This window comes from Epinephelus fuscoguttatus, linkage group LG22, assembly GCF_011397635.1.
Source record: "Epinephelus fuscoguttatus linkage group LG22, E.fuscoguttatus.final_Chr_v1".
NCBI lineage: Eukaryota > Metazoa > Chordata > Actinopteri > Perciformes > Serranidae > Epinephelus > Epinephelus fuscoguttatus.
The window spans coordinates 30,559,419-30,577,885 of NC_064773.1; the positions used below are offsets into that span (position 1 = coordinate 30,559,419).

Sequence of the window (18,467 nt, forward strand, 5' to 3'; positions counted from 1 at the left end):
CAACCTAGCTAACATTAATGTCAAACATTGTTGTCACGGGGCATCGGTAGCGTAGTGGATAGTGCCGGCGCCTGAAGTACAGAGGCGTTGCCTCACCGCAGCGGTTGCGGGTTCGAGTCGAGCCTGCGACCCCTTGCTGCATGTCAGTCCACGCTCTCTCTCTCTGTCTCCCCATTTCACACACTGTCCTATCCATTAAACGCAAAAGCCTACAAAAAAAAATCTTTAAAAAAAAAAAAAGATATTGTTGTCATAGAAACAGAAACCACATGCAGCGTGTCATGAAAAAAAAAAAGTGCTAGGAGTACTTTTTCATGAAGCCCAGGGATGAAGCGCCCTGCCACTGCTTTTCTACTGAAGAAAATGCTCTGTGGACACAGGTTCTTTTATTTAAAAAACAGAAAAAAAGGTGCCACAGTGCATAAAAAACATAAAAATTGAGTTTGTTTGTTAAAAAAAAAAAAGTTGCCAGGGAGGATCCCCTGGACCCTGTCAGAGGTCCAGGCTAAGCCCCGAATGTCCTCATAACCTAAACGCCCCTGTGTACATCTGATCGATGCAGGGCTGCTGTGACTAGATCTGATAAAGATGAGTGTGGACAGCAAATGTCTAAAGGTTAAAAACGGGCCATTCATTTATCGTGTATACTGATAAATATTAATAATGTTTGTTTATTAAGTGGCCCCTGATCTCCTGTCCCTTTGCAAAAGTGGCCCCCGGACAAAGCAAGTTTAGTAACCTGTCTTTTTGGTCCACAAGGTGAAGTCAGGTAAGTGTGACAAAAATGTTTTACATCTTAGGCTCTTTACATATTACCAACCTATCACCAAACATGATACTGCATTGTTACTACAAATGTGTACAAATGTGCTTGATTGGTCTGAGATAACTAGGATGGACAGAGCAAAGAGTAAAAAAATTACTGGTGCCAGTTTAAGAAAAGCCATGTGGCATGTTGATTTTCTCTTTTTGGCAATCAGAGTGCTCTAGCTAACCCAGTGAGGTTATTCCAACAAAAATGGTTGCATGGTGTTGCATTTATCAAGTGTTTGACTTTTAATACACTTTAGTTTTTATGGGAAAAGGTTTTGAGTGAGTTCTTTATGCATTCAGGTAAAATGGGACATTTTAGTCTGACGTGAAACCAGCATGTTGTTAGGCTACCAGGTGCTATAAACCATGACTTATGCTATTGTCTCCCATATTGTTATATTACAGACATTTTTAGTATTTCAAAAAATATTAAAGACAATGCAGTGAGTCCACGTGAGCCACAACAGTCAAGAATTAGTCATCACTGTTAAGACCCAAGTCCATTTTAAACAGTATGGCAGTAAAGAAACAGCAGACGACAAGGGAAAGCATTTTTAATGAGTAGTTAGGTTACATTAATGATTTAATGAATTAATGACAGCATTGATAAAGGGATATAACCATTTAATAAACAAACATGACGGTCTCCTTTTGTTCTATCTGTCCCATTTCACTTGAACATACCAGAGTGAGGCAGGGGTTCTTGATGTGTTTAAAGGTCTAAAGTTTCTGAAATATTTTACTTAGCAACATATTTTCACTGTAGAAATATAGCAGAGATACATAGGTAAAGGGAAAACTTAAGCTATTATTCAGAATTTTAGATGGTTTTCATAAGGGGTGTCACATTCTGTAACTTCACCTTATAGGCAGTTTTACATTGTCATTTTTCTGTGATATAGTTTATTAACAAAATGAATCTCTCCAAAATATATCAGAGGAATACCTCAGACCTTTTTTCCAAGGGTATGTAGAGCCCTAATTGTCATACAGTGCTTTTAATGGTTTATCTCTGCCGACCACATCAATGCAGGATATTCCTAGCAGGGCAGATAATGACAGCACCTTTGCCTCTGAAATTGCCCACCGGCATTTGAAGCACCGCCCACTCGGTATTTAAACCCACAATGTCACTTCACTTCAGCTTCACACTGGAGAACTTGATCTTGACCAACACGTTTGGATTCATAGGGGAAAAAGCCTACAATTAAACCTATATACTGAGTTATAACTACCAAGAAGGTAAGACTTCTCTTTACTCATGATGTGTAGGTTTATTCAAAACCTGTAACAGTTTAAGGTATTTGCATAATGCAGGGAGGCTGCATTTATGGGCATTTTCAGAAGAATGTAAAATCTTCATCTGGTGCAAAAGTTAAATGGCTGTTATGGAAAAAGAGGTTATGAAGCAGAAGCTGTGATTAAGAATCTATTGTGGGTATTTCAGTGCAGATAGTGTGTTTTAAAGTTTTTCATTTAGATTCTAAATGAATGCAATGAGGGTAAATTCATGAGGCGCATTTTCACCAGCTCTATTTTTTGTTGCTGTAGTCTAATGAGCAGCAGGTTCACTGACCACTTATTTCTCCTGCGTTCTCCAAAGGTTTCATCCACTGCCAAACTTGGATATCTGGACCCCACATCAATCTTCTGGGAACGTTCTTTTCTTTTTTTTTTCTTTTTTTTGTTTCCTCATTTTCAAAACTTTTTTTTTCTGTTTATTTTTTTTCAATCCCAGTCTTGGGATTAAACCCTCGCCCAGTCCGTGTGGTCGCCCCCCTCCTTCCCGCCTCAGAGAGGGTGTAAAGTTAAAGTTGGCCCGGAGATGCAGTCCCTTCTCCCGCTTGCTGTGTATTGCATCAGCCTGGTTTCCCTCCAGCAGCTGCTGGCTCTGCCGGCGGAGGAGCGTCCCGACAGGAACAGGTAAGACACCCGGTTTATTGAGTTACTACTTTATATGTATAAAGACCCGCTCCGCGCTTCTGATTGGCTCAATGCTCTTTAACATACGTGACAAACGCGCGTGGAGCCGCAGTACAGTTAATTTAACTATTCTTGCGCCAGCTGTTATTAATAGCCACTTACTGTCCACTTTGAACTGTGTGGTTAGAGGTTAAAGCGGAGAACTATATCCATTATTTAATGTTAATTAGCTATAGCGGCGGTATTAGGTATTAAATTATGTATTGAACATGCCTTTTAAAAATGAAAGTAATGAGTAAAAAGTTACACAAGTTAGCTTCAAAGCTGATGCTAATTTAAGCTAACATCCATTTATATCAAGCAAGTTTTCAGTGGACCTTTGTTTAAATACAAGGGCATAGGTTTAGTTTCAATGTAGGGGGGCACTTGGGGTCCTCTGGTGAATTTTTATGCAGCAGTTTTTGGTGGAGATGTCTTCATTTTTGACAAAAGCAAGTCCTCTTCTGCTTAAATGTTTTTATAGGGGGGGAACAAATGCACAAATATTGTGTGTCCCTCCGCCCCTCTCGAAATGTGCACCTATGTAGGCTATGTGAACATTAGGGTTAATCACAAACATTAGCATTCCTAAAACTCTCACTCTTCTCTAACTTATTGTTTAAGGTTCATTTTTGTTCACTTTATTCAGTACGCCAGCCACTAAAAGGTGGAATTTAGCTTGTAGCATGTGTAATAAATCACATCAGGGTTACTGTGTGTAAAAGTGAAAGTGTTGTGTCGGGCAGATAATGTAGACTACAAGGTCAGAAGCTTTGCCATGATCCAATAAAACACTTTTTCTCTCCTTGAGATAAGCCCTGCTGGAGAGCACATCAGCTGTGGAATAAGTGATAGTGTCGGGTGTTGCCATTTTATATTCAAATAAACCATTGTAACTATCTAAACATTTATAAAGACCAAATCAAATAAAATCCATGTTATTTCTGTAATATTTTTTTTTAAATTCTTTAGTCTAACAGTGTAACAGTTCAAAGTTCACAGTGATCTTATTGTATATTTGTTTCTATTAGTGAACCACAAAGTAGGCGAAAGTTTAAACTAACTGATCATGAGGGCATTATTATGAGCTTGTTGGCATCATTGTAATCTGCATTCATTTTCCAAACTTATATATATATGATTATTCTCTTTTCATCCTCTTCCGCCTCTCGATCCCATCAGCTGTCACATGAGTAACTGTTTATAGAGGTTTTGTTTGGTTTAATCTCTCTGTGATTCTCAATGGAAAACTGTTATTTCCGAGGTGGGAAAACCGGTTTGTCCCAAAGCCCAGCCAGAAATACCAGCATGGACTTTTGTAAAGGATCTCGTTAGGCAATGAGTGGCACCTGTACTTTTCCACCCCTTAAGTGGCAGTCCAACACTCATTCAGTACAGTCTACCTGTTTTAATATGTGAGGGAGGCCTGCCAGCGATGCAATATGCTGGTGGAGTTGCACTGTGGAGGAGCAGACAGGAATGTGGAGGATGAGTTGGTGTGTGAACGCCCCCTTCTGGTATATTTTGGAACCACAGCTGATGGCCCAGCAGGAGGGAGAGAAAGTTAGTGGTGTGATGTGTTGTGGGGGGCCCTGGATAAAGGCAAGCATGGGGCCCCTAAAGGCCTACACTGACCTTTTTGTTGGCCCACAAAGACACTGATGAACATTTTGCCTTTATTCAACAGTGTGTAGAGAAAGACACAAGAAACAAGGGGAGAGAAAAGGCTATGACATGCAACAAGGGTCCCCTTAGTTGTTGTTAGGTGGTATGCACTGGGGCGTTCCCTTGTAGGTGCTTTTAATGGAAAAAAATGAAATAATATCAGTTAAAGAAATGAATATGATTTAAAGTGATGTGGCTGGAGGAAAGGTTTCTCAAAAAGACTGTATATTAAAAACTGATTGTTATACATAAAAATGATCCACATTCAAAGAGTCAGATCCTACAGGGCAGGAGCGATGAAAGAAAGCTCTTAACATCTAATAGTGATAATTTCAAAGTGTAAGAAGATCTGCGAGTGGAATTTTCCTCCAGGTGGCCATCTCTTGCATATATGTGTGTGTGTGTGTGTGTGTGTGTGTTCAAACACCTGCTGCTGAAACCTAACCGAAGTAAATGGAAGCGATGCTCATGTTTGTGTTGCCTGGCCTCCTTCACTGCACCTGCCCTGCGCTGTAATCCCCCATCATTCCCATCTTTGTCTAAAAGTGTCATTACCAGCATGGGTCATCAGTGCTGTTTGATATCGCTCACTCTGAGAGAAATTGATGCAGCAGCTGAGTGGGATTTTTGAGTAAAAAAACGTGTTAGTCGTGTAATTAGACTGCCCCATATCTTACCAGAACATTCAGTAATGTCCCATAAAATTCTATCTGTGTCACTGCGTTTTTAATTTGTCTTTCATTGGTCATTTATATTTAATCTTTGTTTTACAATTTTGGGCAGTTGCTTTGTGCACACCTAACAGCCTTTTTCATTAGTTGTGCTTTTTGGGGGATTTTTTTCTTATTTTCAAATTAAAAATACACTGAAAATGTGATTTAAACCAAAGTAAGGTGATGCTCATATGACTGAAATTGCAACACCTTTTCCTGCCCATCTTTATCAGAGGAGGCTAATTTGATCCTTTAAGTATTTTACCTACTTTGGATGGTATATCCCTGCTCACTGCTATTCTTGTCACTGTTGACTCTGGGGAGGTTGTTGATATGTCTCCCACATGCACATGTCGCAGCCTCACCAGGAGGGTATAACCTTAACTAAAACCTGAACAGCCAGCAGGAGTCTGTTTATACCTGCTATTAACAAGTGCCTTGTTAGTGTAAATGACTGCCAAGACGTGTTGTGACCTGATCACTTAAACCACTTGCCAAGGTGGTCGGGGATGCATTTGACCTTGCATGTTTTTTCCATAACTGCTAATGCATCCTAATGCATGCTAACGTTCTGTAACTTGACTGTTTTACGACAAGTTTGATGCAGTCTTGTGTGTCCAGCCACCAATTTGCTTTATGAAAGGAGACTTGTTTAATTCTGCTGACACCGATATCTCCAGCTGTACTGACACAACCGCTAACATGAGTAGCAAGCATGCTAGTATGCAGCTAGCTAGAGCGTGGATGAAATAACTATGTGCAAGCCCGTCTGACCCTCTGGCGCAAGTGACGTAGGCAGTATCTTTTTTTTTTTTTTAAGATATTTTTTTACCTTTAATTGACAGGACAGAAGAGCGTGAAGGGGGAAAGAGAGAGAGGGAGTAACATGCAGCAAAGGGCCACAGGCTGGACTCGAGCCCGGGCCGCTGCGGCAACAGCCTTGTACATGGGGCGCCTGCTCTACCACTATGCCACTGACGCCCCGATGTAGGCAGTATCTGAACACAAGTGGTTAGCTGGAGACGCATGATAGACACAAGTGTAAATGGCGATGTGTCTTGGGTGTCCGGTTTGTGTTTGGATCACTGAAACGCACATTAATACTCGATGTAAGCAGGCTTCAGAAATCACTAATATAGCGACAAGATCACAATCACTCACTGGCTTCCCACCATGAACACCAAATTCCATTAAACTCCGATATTTGTGGTCATGGGTAAATACTTCTTTCACCTTCTTCAAGGCATGTGTCCATACAGCATTTTTGTTTGGCAAAAAAGCAGTGGCAGGGTGCCAGGGAGCGCCTTATCCCAGCACTTTATAAAGAGCACTCCCAGAGCTATTTTTAATAATGCGTTACATGTCATGTATCTTGACATTAATGTAATGCTGTGTTAATAGAAGGTTGACTTCACAGTTGACAACAAGCTTACAACACGTATGGTAATGAAAACACAACACCCATCAGTAACATTCAGTGTCTGGCCAATCTGCCTCCACAGATTGGTTTATCTGTCTTTGTTGTGATAGTTCCTGACTGACATGTCATGCAGCTCGGGACAGATAGTAGCTAAAGGAGCGACAGTGAAGACTTCTGAAAAGTTCAAAGATTTTAAATTGGAAGTGTTCAGCAGCTGTGCTCTGAAAAAAGATGTCTGCAGCGCCCTTTCTCTTGGCAGCCGCATACCTCATAACGAGCAGTTGAAAAAAGATGCTGCCGGTCAGGAAAAAAAATCTGGGTGGACACAGGCCCTTAGATCGGATTTCTTATAGGCTGATAAATCAAAAATCCCATTAGGGAATCTCATTACTTCAAATTATGTGCCTGAAGTTGATTCAGTGTTGTTGAACATGTACATTAAACGAGGGCCTGTGGTTGGGTAGTGTCAGTTCTATAGACCTTCAGCAATGTAACTGATCACAGTCTATACAAATATATTTCACTCCAACAACACCCCCCTTCACATTTCCTGCTTCACAAGCCTCCACATTTCTCACTTTGCACATCTCTCATAAATGTCCAGTCTGCTTTTTATTAGGACAGTAAATTCTTGACTCCATAGAGCACATCCTGTCCTGTTACCATCACATGCTGACAGTATGATTATAACAGACATAACTACTCTACATTTTTCTCTGCCGTTGGACACCGACACTGTGTCTGAGCTCACATGTCTGTCATTCCTTCCCTGTTCTGCGTTTGTGTCCATGTTGTCCCTGTGTGTCCTGATAAGGACACGGCAAAATCCACTAGGACGCTGTAACAATGCCTGACGGGCGCTTCCCAAACAAGGAGAAATTGCATGTTCCTGGGATCGCATGCAGCGCATACCCTTCATTGTAGTTTTACATAATGTCTCGAGGTTTTCTTTGTAAGGGAAAATAGCTGGGGTCCGCAGCCAAACAAGTTAAATATGGCTTTAGCAGCGAAGCAGCTTTGCAATACAGATTCCAGAAGTGGGAAGCGGCTCATTGCTTAAAGGCGAAGGACATGGAAAGCTGATTTGTGGTCAAGCTTTTGCTATGTAGAACTACTCTGTTCCATTTGGACCAGGGTACGATGACATGACAAATCAATCTGTGTATATGTGTTGTGGCCATGAGTTTGTTCAAAGTTTGTAAAGGCCAAATAAAGTCATGTTTTTCCACAAACCATTTGCTAAATCATTAACTCATCCTCATAGCGTGGAAGTGAACGGCGTGGGCTCCAATGTAGATACTCTTAACATAATATTTACCTGAGAAACAGACTGGATTCATGTCACACAGGGTCACTTCCTGCCTTGTTGATGTTTGTTGAGACACTCTGCACATACAGTTGGCTTTGGGTCCACCCTCTTGATTTGCTATCTATATTCTGACATGTTTACACCTTATCAAGGAACAACAAGAACATTACTCTCTCTTTATTGTGTATACATTCTCAGAAAACCACTTTTATGTTTGCAGAATGAGTGAAACCAGAATTGCCTCTGCTGTAAATCATCTCAAGAAAGGCCTCTTCTTGTGTGTCTTGTAAACGTGAATTTTGGCTTGGACTGCTGAGATATATGTATGTTATAAACAGTTGGCTCCACAGGGGTCAATCTCACCAAACCCAAGCTAAGTTGAGGAGGGTGAAAGCTGTAACCAAGCAGGCAGAGAATTCCAGTATGGATTAATGGCTAAGACCTAAATTCCACCCTCCACATCCTTAAAGAGCAGGTTTCCGCTCCACACAGAGAGTCACACCGTTGTGGAGGCATGAATGCGCATGTTATGGTATATAGGTATATAATAAGAGTAGCTTATAGTGAGAGTGGATCAAAAGGCTTAAGAAACAAAGGAATGGAGTGAAAACCTGCTGTTGCCAGATGTTGTGATTGTGAGTGTTTTGTCTACTCGCATGTCTATGATGTTGTTTCAGAGCTGACATATAGTTTTTAACTTGGCGTCCTTTCCATGTAATTTACTGGCTGTACTAAGTACACTCAGTGTCCAGTTTTGCTTGCAGACAGTAAATCACATCCCACTGAGGAGGTTATGAAAGCAGACCTGCTCCCGAACAAACAGGACCAGTGGAAGCCTGTGAAATAAATCACCTTACATTTATTTTTGTCCTGCTCTTTGCTAACAACAATCTTCTTACTGTTACCTATTGGAAGATTACAAATGAATGTGCCATATTTACTGCTGATTAAGGCTGCCATTGGTAAGCTTTTGCGCCTCACCGGCATGGCACTGGGGTTAGGGTGAAGGAGGGCATTCCCTCTGCAGGGTTAGGGTTAGGTTTTGGTTTGGAGACATGGTTAAGGTGCCAGTGGTCACATGCTTTTGGAAACCCTCCACAACCCTTTGACAACAATTCGACATTCATTTCACGCAGTGGTTGGCCAACTATTTTTTGTCACTGAAATTATGTAGACATTACCCGAAGGAGCTGTGTGTGAGAACGCAAATGTCTGAATCAGTCAGATTTGACATTAAACAGATCCTTCAAGCTCCCTGGTGAAAAGTCTGTGTAATGTCCGATTGAGCCCATGTGTGAGTAGTGCAGGTAATTGCCTGGAGAATTCATGACGAGTGTGTGGGCGTGTTGGTGACATTTCTATCACAAGGCTTGCCCGAAACTGGAGGAAAACAAACATCCGAGGATGAAGAGGAAGGGTCATTTACACGAAGATGTCAAACGAAAATGTCTACCTGGAGAGATGACCAGATTTAGGCATGCCTGTTGTTAAACGCCAAAGCTGTAATCATCAGACAAATTCAAGTATCAGCAAAAGACGGAGTCTTTTAATGCCCAAATTACGAACTGGCTACGGGACCTCGATATAATCTGAGTTATGCCCTTTGTCCTGCACGCTCTGCCCAGGCATCACCCCTTGCCTAAATGAAATAGAGTAATTCCAGTTGGTCAGAACCCCTCTGACAGAGACAGTCTCCTGTTGTGTTCTTCGTGTGTGGATGAGAATCTTTGGAAAATGTCTGGATCTGATTCTCCAGACATGGTCCGGAGTTCATATGAGAAAACGGCTTGTGAAAGGCTTCCAGGAGAGACTGTTTTTACCTTGCCTTCAACTGTGGGTGTTTGGAACACTAGCGACGTAGTCAGACAACACCAGGATTTGGGGTCAGGGGTAGGGAGGGCTTGGTAGCTGAAGGCAGCAATGCTGGGAGGTTAATATAGAAGAAAAACCAAACAAGGTAGCACAAAGGGATCAGCGTAGCCTTTTTATCAAACTGCAAAATCCTGAGAAATCATCCTCAGTCAAAAGGAATTCAAGTTTAAAGCCCTTCAAAGAAGACCGTGCAAGGTGTCGTGATCCACAGAGGAGTGAACAATTAAAGGCAAAGTAGCTCAGATATCTTTGATCGTCTGCCAATCACAGAGACCTCCATAACTGTGGAAGTGTGGGATTAGGCTCCTAATAACCAAATTAGCCTGTCTCGTGAAATCAGATGTGACATGGTGAAAGAGTTCTCTACTAAAAGATTCTTTTAACTTATGGAAGAAAAAGCACAGGAGTCTAAAGTCTCCTGAAAGGAGCTTGGCTATGGCTTTGCCCTCCATTAGCCATTAATATAAAAATATTATATTTAAATTTGCCTGTACACTGTTTGTGAACTACTTTAAAAGAACTTATGTAGTAGACCAAAAGATATCAGGCTTCAAGTGAGATAAGCAAGAAAATTGCTGCATTGGAAATCTTGAAAACCAAACAAAACCTCTAAGGAATAAACACTTAAGAAACACACACACATTTAACCTCATATAAAGAGCAAAACTGATCTGCTTTCTTAAAGCCTTAAGCTCCCAGGAAGTATTCTCCTTTGTAATAGTTGTTGTAGCACAGTCATGGGGTCCTGGTGGCCATCTGCCAGCTACTTGAGGTGCTCTAACTGGCCAGCTGGTTTCTAGTGAATTGGAGTTGGTTAAGTTGCAGACCTGCAAAGTCCAATCCTGTGTGAGCGTTAAAGGATTTGTGTTAGATTGTTGAAGTTCTTAGGGCAACTATGCATCACCTTAAGCCGTGAGTGATGGCCAGCTGGACAAGAACAAAACTCTGTTCTCTTTAAGGAGACACCTGCATTGTTACCTACTGGGGGACAGCTCAACGGGGGCCCACAGGTAACTTTAAACATTGGGGCCCCCTGGTGGGTTAATCCGGCCCTGGGTTAAAAGTGTTTCTACTTATGATGAGTTTCTTTTCTTTTAATTTAACTTTTGACTTCCAGGATGCAAAATACATAAAAGAAGATTACAGTTCTGTTTTGTACAGAAGAATAAAGTCAGAATAAGAATTTGGTGCAGAGCCACCACTGCTGCCTTGTAAATAGCTTCCCTGTGCAGTCAAATGCGACTTTCACTGTGCACACCAGGTGGGTGTAACTTGGTGATGTGGCACCATGGCACACCAAGCCTATCCTGGAAATAGTGCTTGCCTCTGTCTGTGGCCTGGCGTTATGCAACTATTTATTCAGCCACTGTTGTGCAGCAGGTCACCTCCAGGGTACTAAACCTGCCAGCAGTGTGCCAGCAGCTAAACCGGCTGAATAAACCAGAAGATTCACATTTCACAGACAAATCCCAAACCCACCACAGCACTGACTGTAAGAGGAGCCATCGACTGTCATGTCTCACATCTAAACCTCTCACTATGAGTAAAGACTGAGCGTCTATGGTAAAATAACAGGAGTCAGCATTTCACAAGTGGAACACACTTTTTATAATTAGATCAGCCGTGGCTTCTGGCTCTCCGAACATGGGAATCCAGTGCCAAACCTGACGCAGTGGAAGATTTTATCCTTTGACTCAGAAAAGCAAACGGCAGATATATTTACCCTGATGCTGTTTTTAAACCTCTTTATAAAAGAAGAATCTACTGCTAACTTTTAACAGTTTCAGCCTATTCCTCCATTGGCTGCCAGGTTCAAAAGCTCTTTTCTATTTACTTCTTGCTGACCTTTAGCAGTGGTGATGGGTTAACACTCAGACAGAGGAGTCACACTGAGCTATACAAACACAGCAGGGACAGTTCAGTGAGGAGCTGAAGGGTCAAGTTACAAGAAGTGAGTGTCTTTGTCAAACAATGAACAGATGGTTGCGCTGTTTGTTGAACGGCCTGTACCCGCCGTTTTTTGTAAAGGGTCTCACTACACAAAGTACAAAAAACATGTCGTTCCATTTAACACTATTTAAGTGATGGTTACTTGGCACGACAACAGCATAACCCCTGGTATTGTTTTCACATTGTGAGTCTAGGTCAAAGGCTGAAAATTGAAGCCAACGCGGTAGTGCTAAAAACTGCAGTTTCTCAAATAGCCACTTGAGGCTGGCTCTAAAAGATCTGCCTAACTGTTGACACCTTTTGACACTGCAATAGCATCACAATCATGCAAGATACAGTCACGAAACTTTACAGGTGTGTAGCTGAGATCAAGATGAAGGCCGAATTGAAAGATGGGCTTGGTCCGAGCAAGGGGCCTGAAAGTAGGGGGGTAGAAGGTAGGGAAGGGGCCATTGCTTCCCCAGTTTGTTTTAAATCACGGATCGCTGTATTGCGGCTTGAGTGACCCATCGCAGGATAGTCTCTAGCTTTGGTTTCATTTTGCCTGGTTTTTAGATTCTTTGAGAAGCCTTTGAGATTTAAATGGGATTTCCTGCTAAAGCACTAAAAAGTGACATTTGCACAATTGATAAGCCACTTATCTTTCAGAAAACAACATCCTAGTTGCTCTGGACAGTCCACCTTACTCTAAGCTGTTTTAGTGGAACTACTTTCTACTGAAAAAATTCTGGATTTTTTATGAAAACTGTTTTTGTGAAAGACACATTGCTGATGACTTTTACCAACGTAACTTTTCTGTATTTTGCGCAACACAATTCAAATTCTATTCAGCTCTTTTGTATTAGAATAGTGATCGAAGTTTCAAAACTTGGGCGCATAAAACCAAAACTACTTCTAGAGAAATTAGAGAGAAATTAGAGAGAAAATATGTCATTTTGTAATTTGATTGAACTGACCTTCAAAAAAGTAAAAATCTGTGTCTACTGGGCAAGACATGCCTACAGATTAACTTATGTATTGGAACAAGGCAGAGAAGGTTCATGAAATACTAAGACAAACTGACATTAGATATGAAATAATCTAACTAATCTAACTGCACCAGTTTGTTTTATTACTGAGATTTGAATGTTCTCCTCTCAAGCCCCTCAGCACAGCTGAGACATGGCCGGCTAAGTTTCCCATAGTTACCATTTGCTGAAACCCAACTGGGCATTAAAATGCAGTGTGGCGCAGGCTTTGATTGTATAATGTAAGACGTGAGGCAGACTCAGGCACCTGCTGTTTTAGGCCACATGTGAAAAGCCATTAACTTCTATGTTGTACATTAAGAGATGAGCATGGTGTCCACATGGATGGATGACTGTGCAGAGAGCCATGCTGTGTTCACACAGCAGGCAAAAATGATTTGTTTATCAAAGCTGCTTTGTATGGCTAATCGGATTTCTGCAGAATTACCTGTGCCCTTACAACATTAGTTGCTATAGTAACAATACTGGCAGGTGCATGCAAGACTAAAGGTCTTTTCTATTTAGAAACCTTCTGCACTCTCATTCTACCCTGTTCTATCCATAGCTGCAGCAAAGATTTAGACATAGAGTTTTTATTGTATTTTTATAAACTACGCTAGCTGGGAATGGTAATGTTGGTCAGGCGACATTTTAGCTCACTGCTGTGCCTAAATACACAGCTGTTGGCGTGGTTGTAAACATTAGGAATTGGGTCTCTTCATTTTTCCAGGAACTACCATTCTTCTCCATATTGCAACATATTGTGATACTGTATGAATGACAGTCACACACCTCCAGGACAAGTTTTCACCTGATTTCTGTTTTCTCCTCAGGTCGGGCCTCCTCAACAAGCTCATCGACCAAACGGAGGATAAAGCCTCGGCATCAGAAAGCCAGACTTACATTGACGTCCCGTCTTCAGCCCTCAGGCGATTCCCAAATTGGCTGCCTGGTTTCCTCAGGCACCGTCCGGCTTCAGGAGCGAGAACAGCCTCACCAAACCTGGCATGGGCACGGCCCACTAAGGTGCCGCAGATTGAGCGGAGGCCCCTGAGAGCTCGTCGCCAAGCCCACTCAGGATTGCGGGGTGGTCACCACTACCCCCACCATGCCCAGCTGATGAGAGTGGGCTGCGTCTTGGGAACCTGCCAAGTGCAGAACCTCAGCCACCGGCTCTATCAGCTCATCGGTCAGAGTGGCAGAGAAGACTCATCCCCCATAAACCCCAGGAGCCCCCATAGTTATGGATGAGTTAGCTGATACCCCCAAACACCCACAGCAAGTCTATCTATATCTCCAGTTATTTATCTCTTAATGTATTACTGGTAGTCTTTGCATTAGAGTTTGATGTAGTCCATAACTTTTGTTTTTCTATCTGAAATAGACAATTATACTCCCGATAAAGGACTGTTGTGCCTCAGAATTTGAAGATTCAAATTCAAGATTGTGACTGAATCATTCTTCCACCCACAATTTGAGTTCTCCCACCATCCAGAGAACATTTGCCTTTTGAAGGACGTTCTTGTCTTTTTGGTACTCCCCCCTGAATGCTCACATAAAGCCATGAAGCTTCAGTTTGATGTCTTAATCCTGTTAATATAAGAATGAAGGCTTGTCCTCAACACCATCCAGTGGCCTGGTCCTGTCTGCCAACTGAACTCCCCAGCGGTGCTTATACCACAACTCATTGATCACACCTAAGCCCCTAATGTGGATTTCAACCTGCACATAAAGCTGGAGCCCTGTCAAAACCAATGAATTCCCAGAGACCCCGTAAATGACCCAGTGAACCCTTTTACCTCTTTTTTGTGCCCCCCTTTTGCCAATTTTGAAAACTCCCAGACTGTTTCACAACTGCATGTGAACACTAACATCCCTGGAATATTCCACAAGCTCTCAGCTGGGAATTCTTCACTCAGCAGGACTTTGTGTTTCAGAACCACAATTTAGATTTGAAACCAGCCACAGCACTTAGGTTACACCCCAGTTTAAGAGCATTCTGACTCAGAACTCAACCGCATAAAGTCCATGCTGAAATGAAAAAGAATAGGGTCATCATCCAGTGCCTTGGGAAGACTCTATACAGAAACTCACTCCCCAAAGGATCCATTTCAGTGTTGCATATAGTAGTCTGTTGGACTAACAAAGGAGGTGGCAAAGTAACCTTGGAGCCATGGATCAGGGCTCTGTCGCACCACTGCTGGCACTTCCCCCACCAGAGGCCAAGTCTGAAATATTAGCCTTTTCACGTGATTCATAAGTTCCCCTTGCAAGTCAGGACTTTGGGTTGACAGCAGTTTATTAAACCTGACCTAATCACTTCAGGCATATGTGCCGCCACAGCAGGACAGGGGGCTCAGCCTTCTATGGTCTGCACACTTAATGCCAATACATAAATATAAAGAACAAAGCATGTGGCTCCCACACATATGCACACGTGCAGCCTTGAAGATAAGATATTAGGGTAGGCTCGCCAAGAATACATTTAAAAAAATCCCTTCACTTTGCAGCATATTTTGGGGATTTTCCAGAGTAACATGGTTTCTTATTCTGGAGAGAAATGCTGCTGTTAAATGTTTTAATGCCATTTTCTCGTGCTGTTAGAAGCACAGACACAATTTCATTTATCCCTATTGTACTGAGGTGGAGGTAGAAATCTCTAAAAGTTGGCAAATACACCAATAGTAATTCAAACAGTAATGTTGCAAATGAATGGAGAGATAAAGGACAAAAGTTCCTTACATTTCCAACAGGCAGTGCTTGGCAACTTTGAAGTATAGACTTTAGGCTTAGGCGATATCTATTTTTTTTATATTTTCATACCTTTCTGAAACTTCATGGGAGTAAACGATATATGATAGCATTTGCGTGTATGGTGCTCCCCCTCGTCTGTCTGGTGAGTTGGCTATGTTCCGCAAGCTCTCTTAGCTTTTTCAGGCTAATAAATGAACATTTTAACCTCACAAATTTTCAAGAAAGGTAATATATTTACTGTGCAAATTCTGAATTCAACTTTGTCACCAAACGAAGACTAACGTTAGCTTAATAGTCTTGCTAACTCATCATAAAACACCCTATTTTCAAACTCAGTGAAACAAAATAAAACTCATTAAAATCATATTAGTCTTGTTAGTCATTAAGTTAGTTTGTCCACTGTTCCAAAAATCACCAACTTTGCTTGGTTTGGTTGAAAAAACACCCTGATTTACCGAGTTAGATGTGAAAATATGTTGTTTTTCCACACTGTCTTTCACTGCTGTTGCTAGCTAAGCTGTTGTTTACAGTCCTGTAACAACCTCACCACTCGCAGTCGCCATGTTTCGTAGCTTCCACCAGTAAAGACTGACCTCTGGTGGCGCGGGATGTGCACTACATACACCACATCCTCAATACAGCACCTCCATATGAGTTGAATAAGAAGATGAGTGTCTGTATTTTAGACGGTACTGAAAATAATACTGTCCAGACTTCTCAATACCCTGGCATACACTAACACGGTAATATCGCCCAAGCCTAGTGGTATACAATATAAACAATCCTATTGGCAGAAATAGGCACCCTGGTTGTTAACATGTAGTATGTAAAATGGGTTTAGGCTCGTCCTGAGGCGGCGGCTAGAAGCTCTGCTGCTACATTATGGGTTTCTCATGAGAGACCACAGTGACCAAAATGTTAGGTGTGCCCGATTTCAAATATGTACAAAAAATAGCAAAGCACCATCAAAAATACATGCCCTGACATTTCCTCTCTATGTTTGTCCGTCTCTGAAATGGTGGGCGGGCGACAGACTTGGAATAACTTAGGTCACGCTCTACTCATCAAGCAAGCTAAAATTTGGCCTGAGACTTTCCACAAATGCAACCTTGTATATAAAACCCACATTTTTGCTGAGAAACATAATTTTATTACATATTATTGACATACTTCTAAACTTCTATTCCAGGACTTTACTATCTGGCAGCCTGATCTTAACCTGCAGGGAGTGGTTGAATGTTTCAAAGCGGGAATAGTAGCCGAACTGTTGGCCCTCTTTCTGAATTATGTACACAGTTATTTAGATGATCTTATCTAGTATTTTAGCCTCTTTTTATTTTGCATATAATTTCACAAACATGAACATTTGGTATTCCTGAGAGCATTAGTTTAAACTCACCAAATACCTGGCAATACTTGACAAATCGAATGACTTTACATGTGATCTGCATCATATAATAATGTATTCTTTTTTATCTTAATCTGTGTCTTCTGATTTTACTATGTGTCTTTACTCTTTTTTTTACATTCAGTGTCTCAGCCCCATCTTGGCTCTCTTTTTTCTTCTGTCTGTAATCATGGAGGTCACAGGGTAATAATCAGTGGTGTCTTAGTCTTAAATCTAATCTGTTCAAAGGCTTGCTGAGGTGAAATATGCCATTCTCTCTGCTGTAATGGAGCTAATCAATGTCTCGTGACAGATCATTAAAAGGCTTTTCAAATGCTGAAAAATCCTGGTGGATCTCTCTGCTTTTTAAAATGTACTACTTCAGACACACGTGACGTGTGTGTGGGTATGTGTTGAGCTGCTGTATGTAGCCTATCAGGACTCTTATCTCCTGTGTTTGATCTGTGCTCTGGACCATTGTGCTCCCATTCTTTTTTTTTTTTTGCGCATTATGTTTTTGTGACGTCAGGAGTTGCGTCATGTCAAGTTGTGTTAGCAAACTGTGCGCGACCGTCAATACCTCCCCACAGAAACACCTTTCATGGCTCTTTGTTGCAAAGAGCAATGAGTGCAGAGTGTAAATGTTACTTTTGTAAGACAGTGTAGATCCAGGTCGTTGTTAGTAGGTTTCTTTTTGCTGATTTTCCATTTGAAAGTCACATGATGTCCTTTAGGGTCACAGGAAAGCACTTTAACGCAAACACGTGTGAATCTAACTCATTGTAATGAACTCGTGAAAGTTGGACAAGGTTCCTCCTGTAAATGTTGCATTTGGGATTATCTGCAAATGTGTTTGAAGACGTCAGTGCACTCCATGTGGAGTTGGGATGACTGTGAACGTCGTGTGCACCTGTGAATATATCTATAGAGATATATATTTAGTCAAACTATTTAAAGAAAGTTATGTATTTAAGTTATCTTTGTATGTTAATATCTGTATGTCACCAAAGACTATTTATCTCACCTTTTCCACTGCTCCTTAAACATGACCTTTTGGTAGGAAACAAAGTCTTAACTGTAGTTAAAATGTTACTGTTTGACAATGTCTCTGTAAAATAAAGAATTATACTGTAATAAGATGAGTATGACTAAAGAGTGTGTGTGTTTGTGTGTATTCCTATGAGACATAAAATCATGCAATAAAAAAGGCTGGGCTACACCATTAAGAATGAATTTAACCTAAGATTAGTTTTAATCAGAGCTTAACAAAACTAGGGTTAAAAAAGCAGAACTCTGTTTCACAATTAAAAGTTAATCTCTGTTTAGCAATTCCTATTGAGCAGCCAAAAGACAGGAACATTTTATGTCACTGACTTTATTTAAGGCATCTAACGAAAACCAGTAACTTCGACATGAGGGAACTGGCAGTGCTAAAATGCTAATTCATTTCAAGGTTATAATTTGTTAGCTAGCTTAAAAGTCAGTTAGCTGGAAGTTACTCATGAAGGCTTGGCAGAGAAACTCTAATATCTCCTCGTCCCTTGACAAAAACTTGACCAATGAGATATATAGCCAAAAAATAGATAACAATAGAAACACAGTAAGGACAAAGGGG

The 18,467-nt window shown here is 41.3% G+C and overlaps 1 protein-coding gene across 1 annotated transcript; it reads left to right on the forward strand.

Annotated features, from left to right (window-relative positions):
* The first annotated feature begins 1,944 nt into the window (after positions 1–1,944).
* adm2a (adrenomedullin 2a) lies at positions 1,945–18,005 on the forward strand. The gene is made up of 3 exons (XM_049566792.1): positions 1,945–2,055; positions 2,417–2,736; positions 13,545–18,005. Exons 2-3 carry the CDS (start codon positions 2,639–2,641, stop codon positions 13,960–13,962), a joined length of 516 nt encoding a protein of 171 aa, XP_049422749.1. The 5' UTR covers positions 1,945–2,055; positions 2,417–2,638; the 3' UTR covers positions 13,963–18,005.
* Positions 18,006–18,467: the final 462 nt, after the last annotated feature.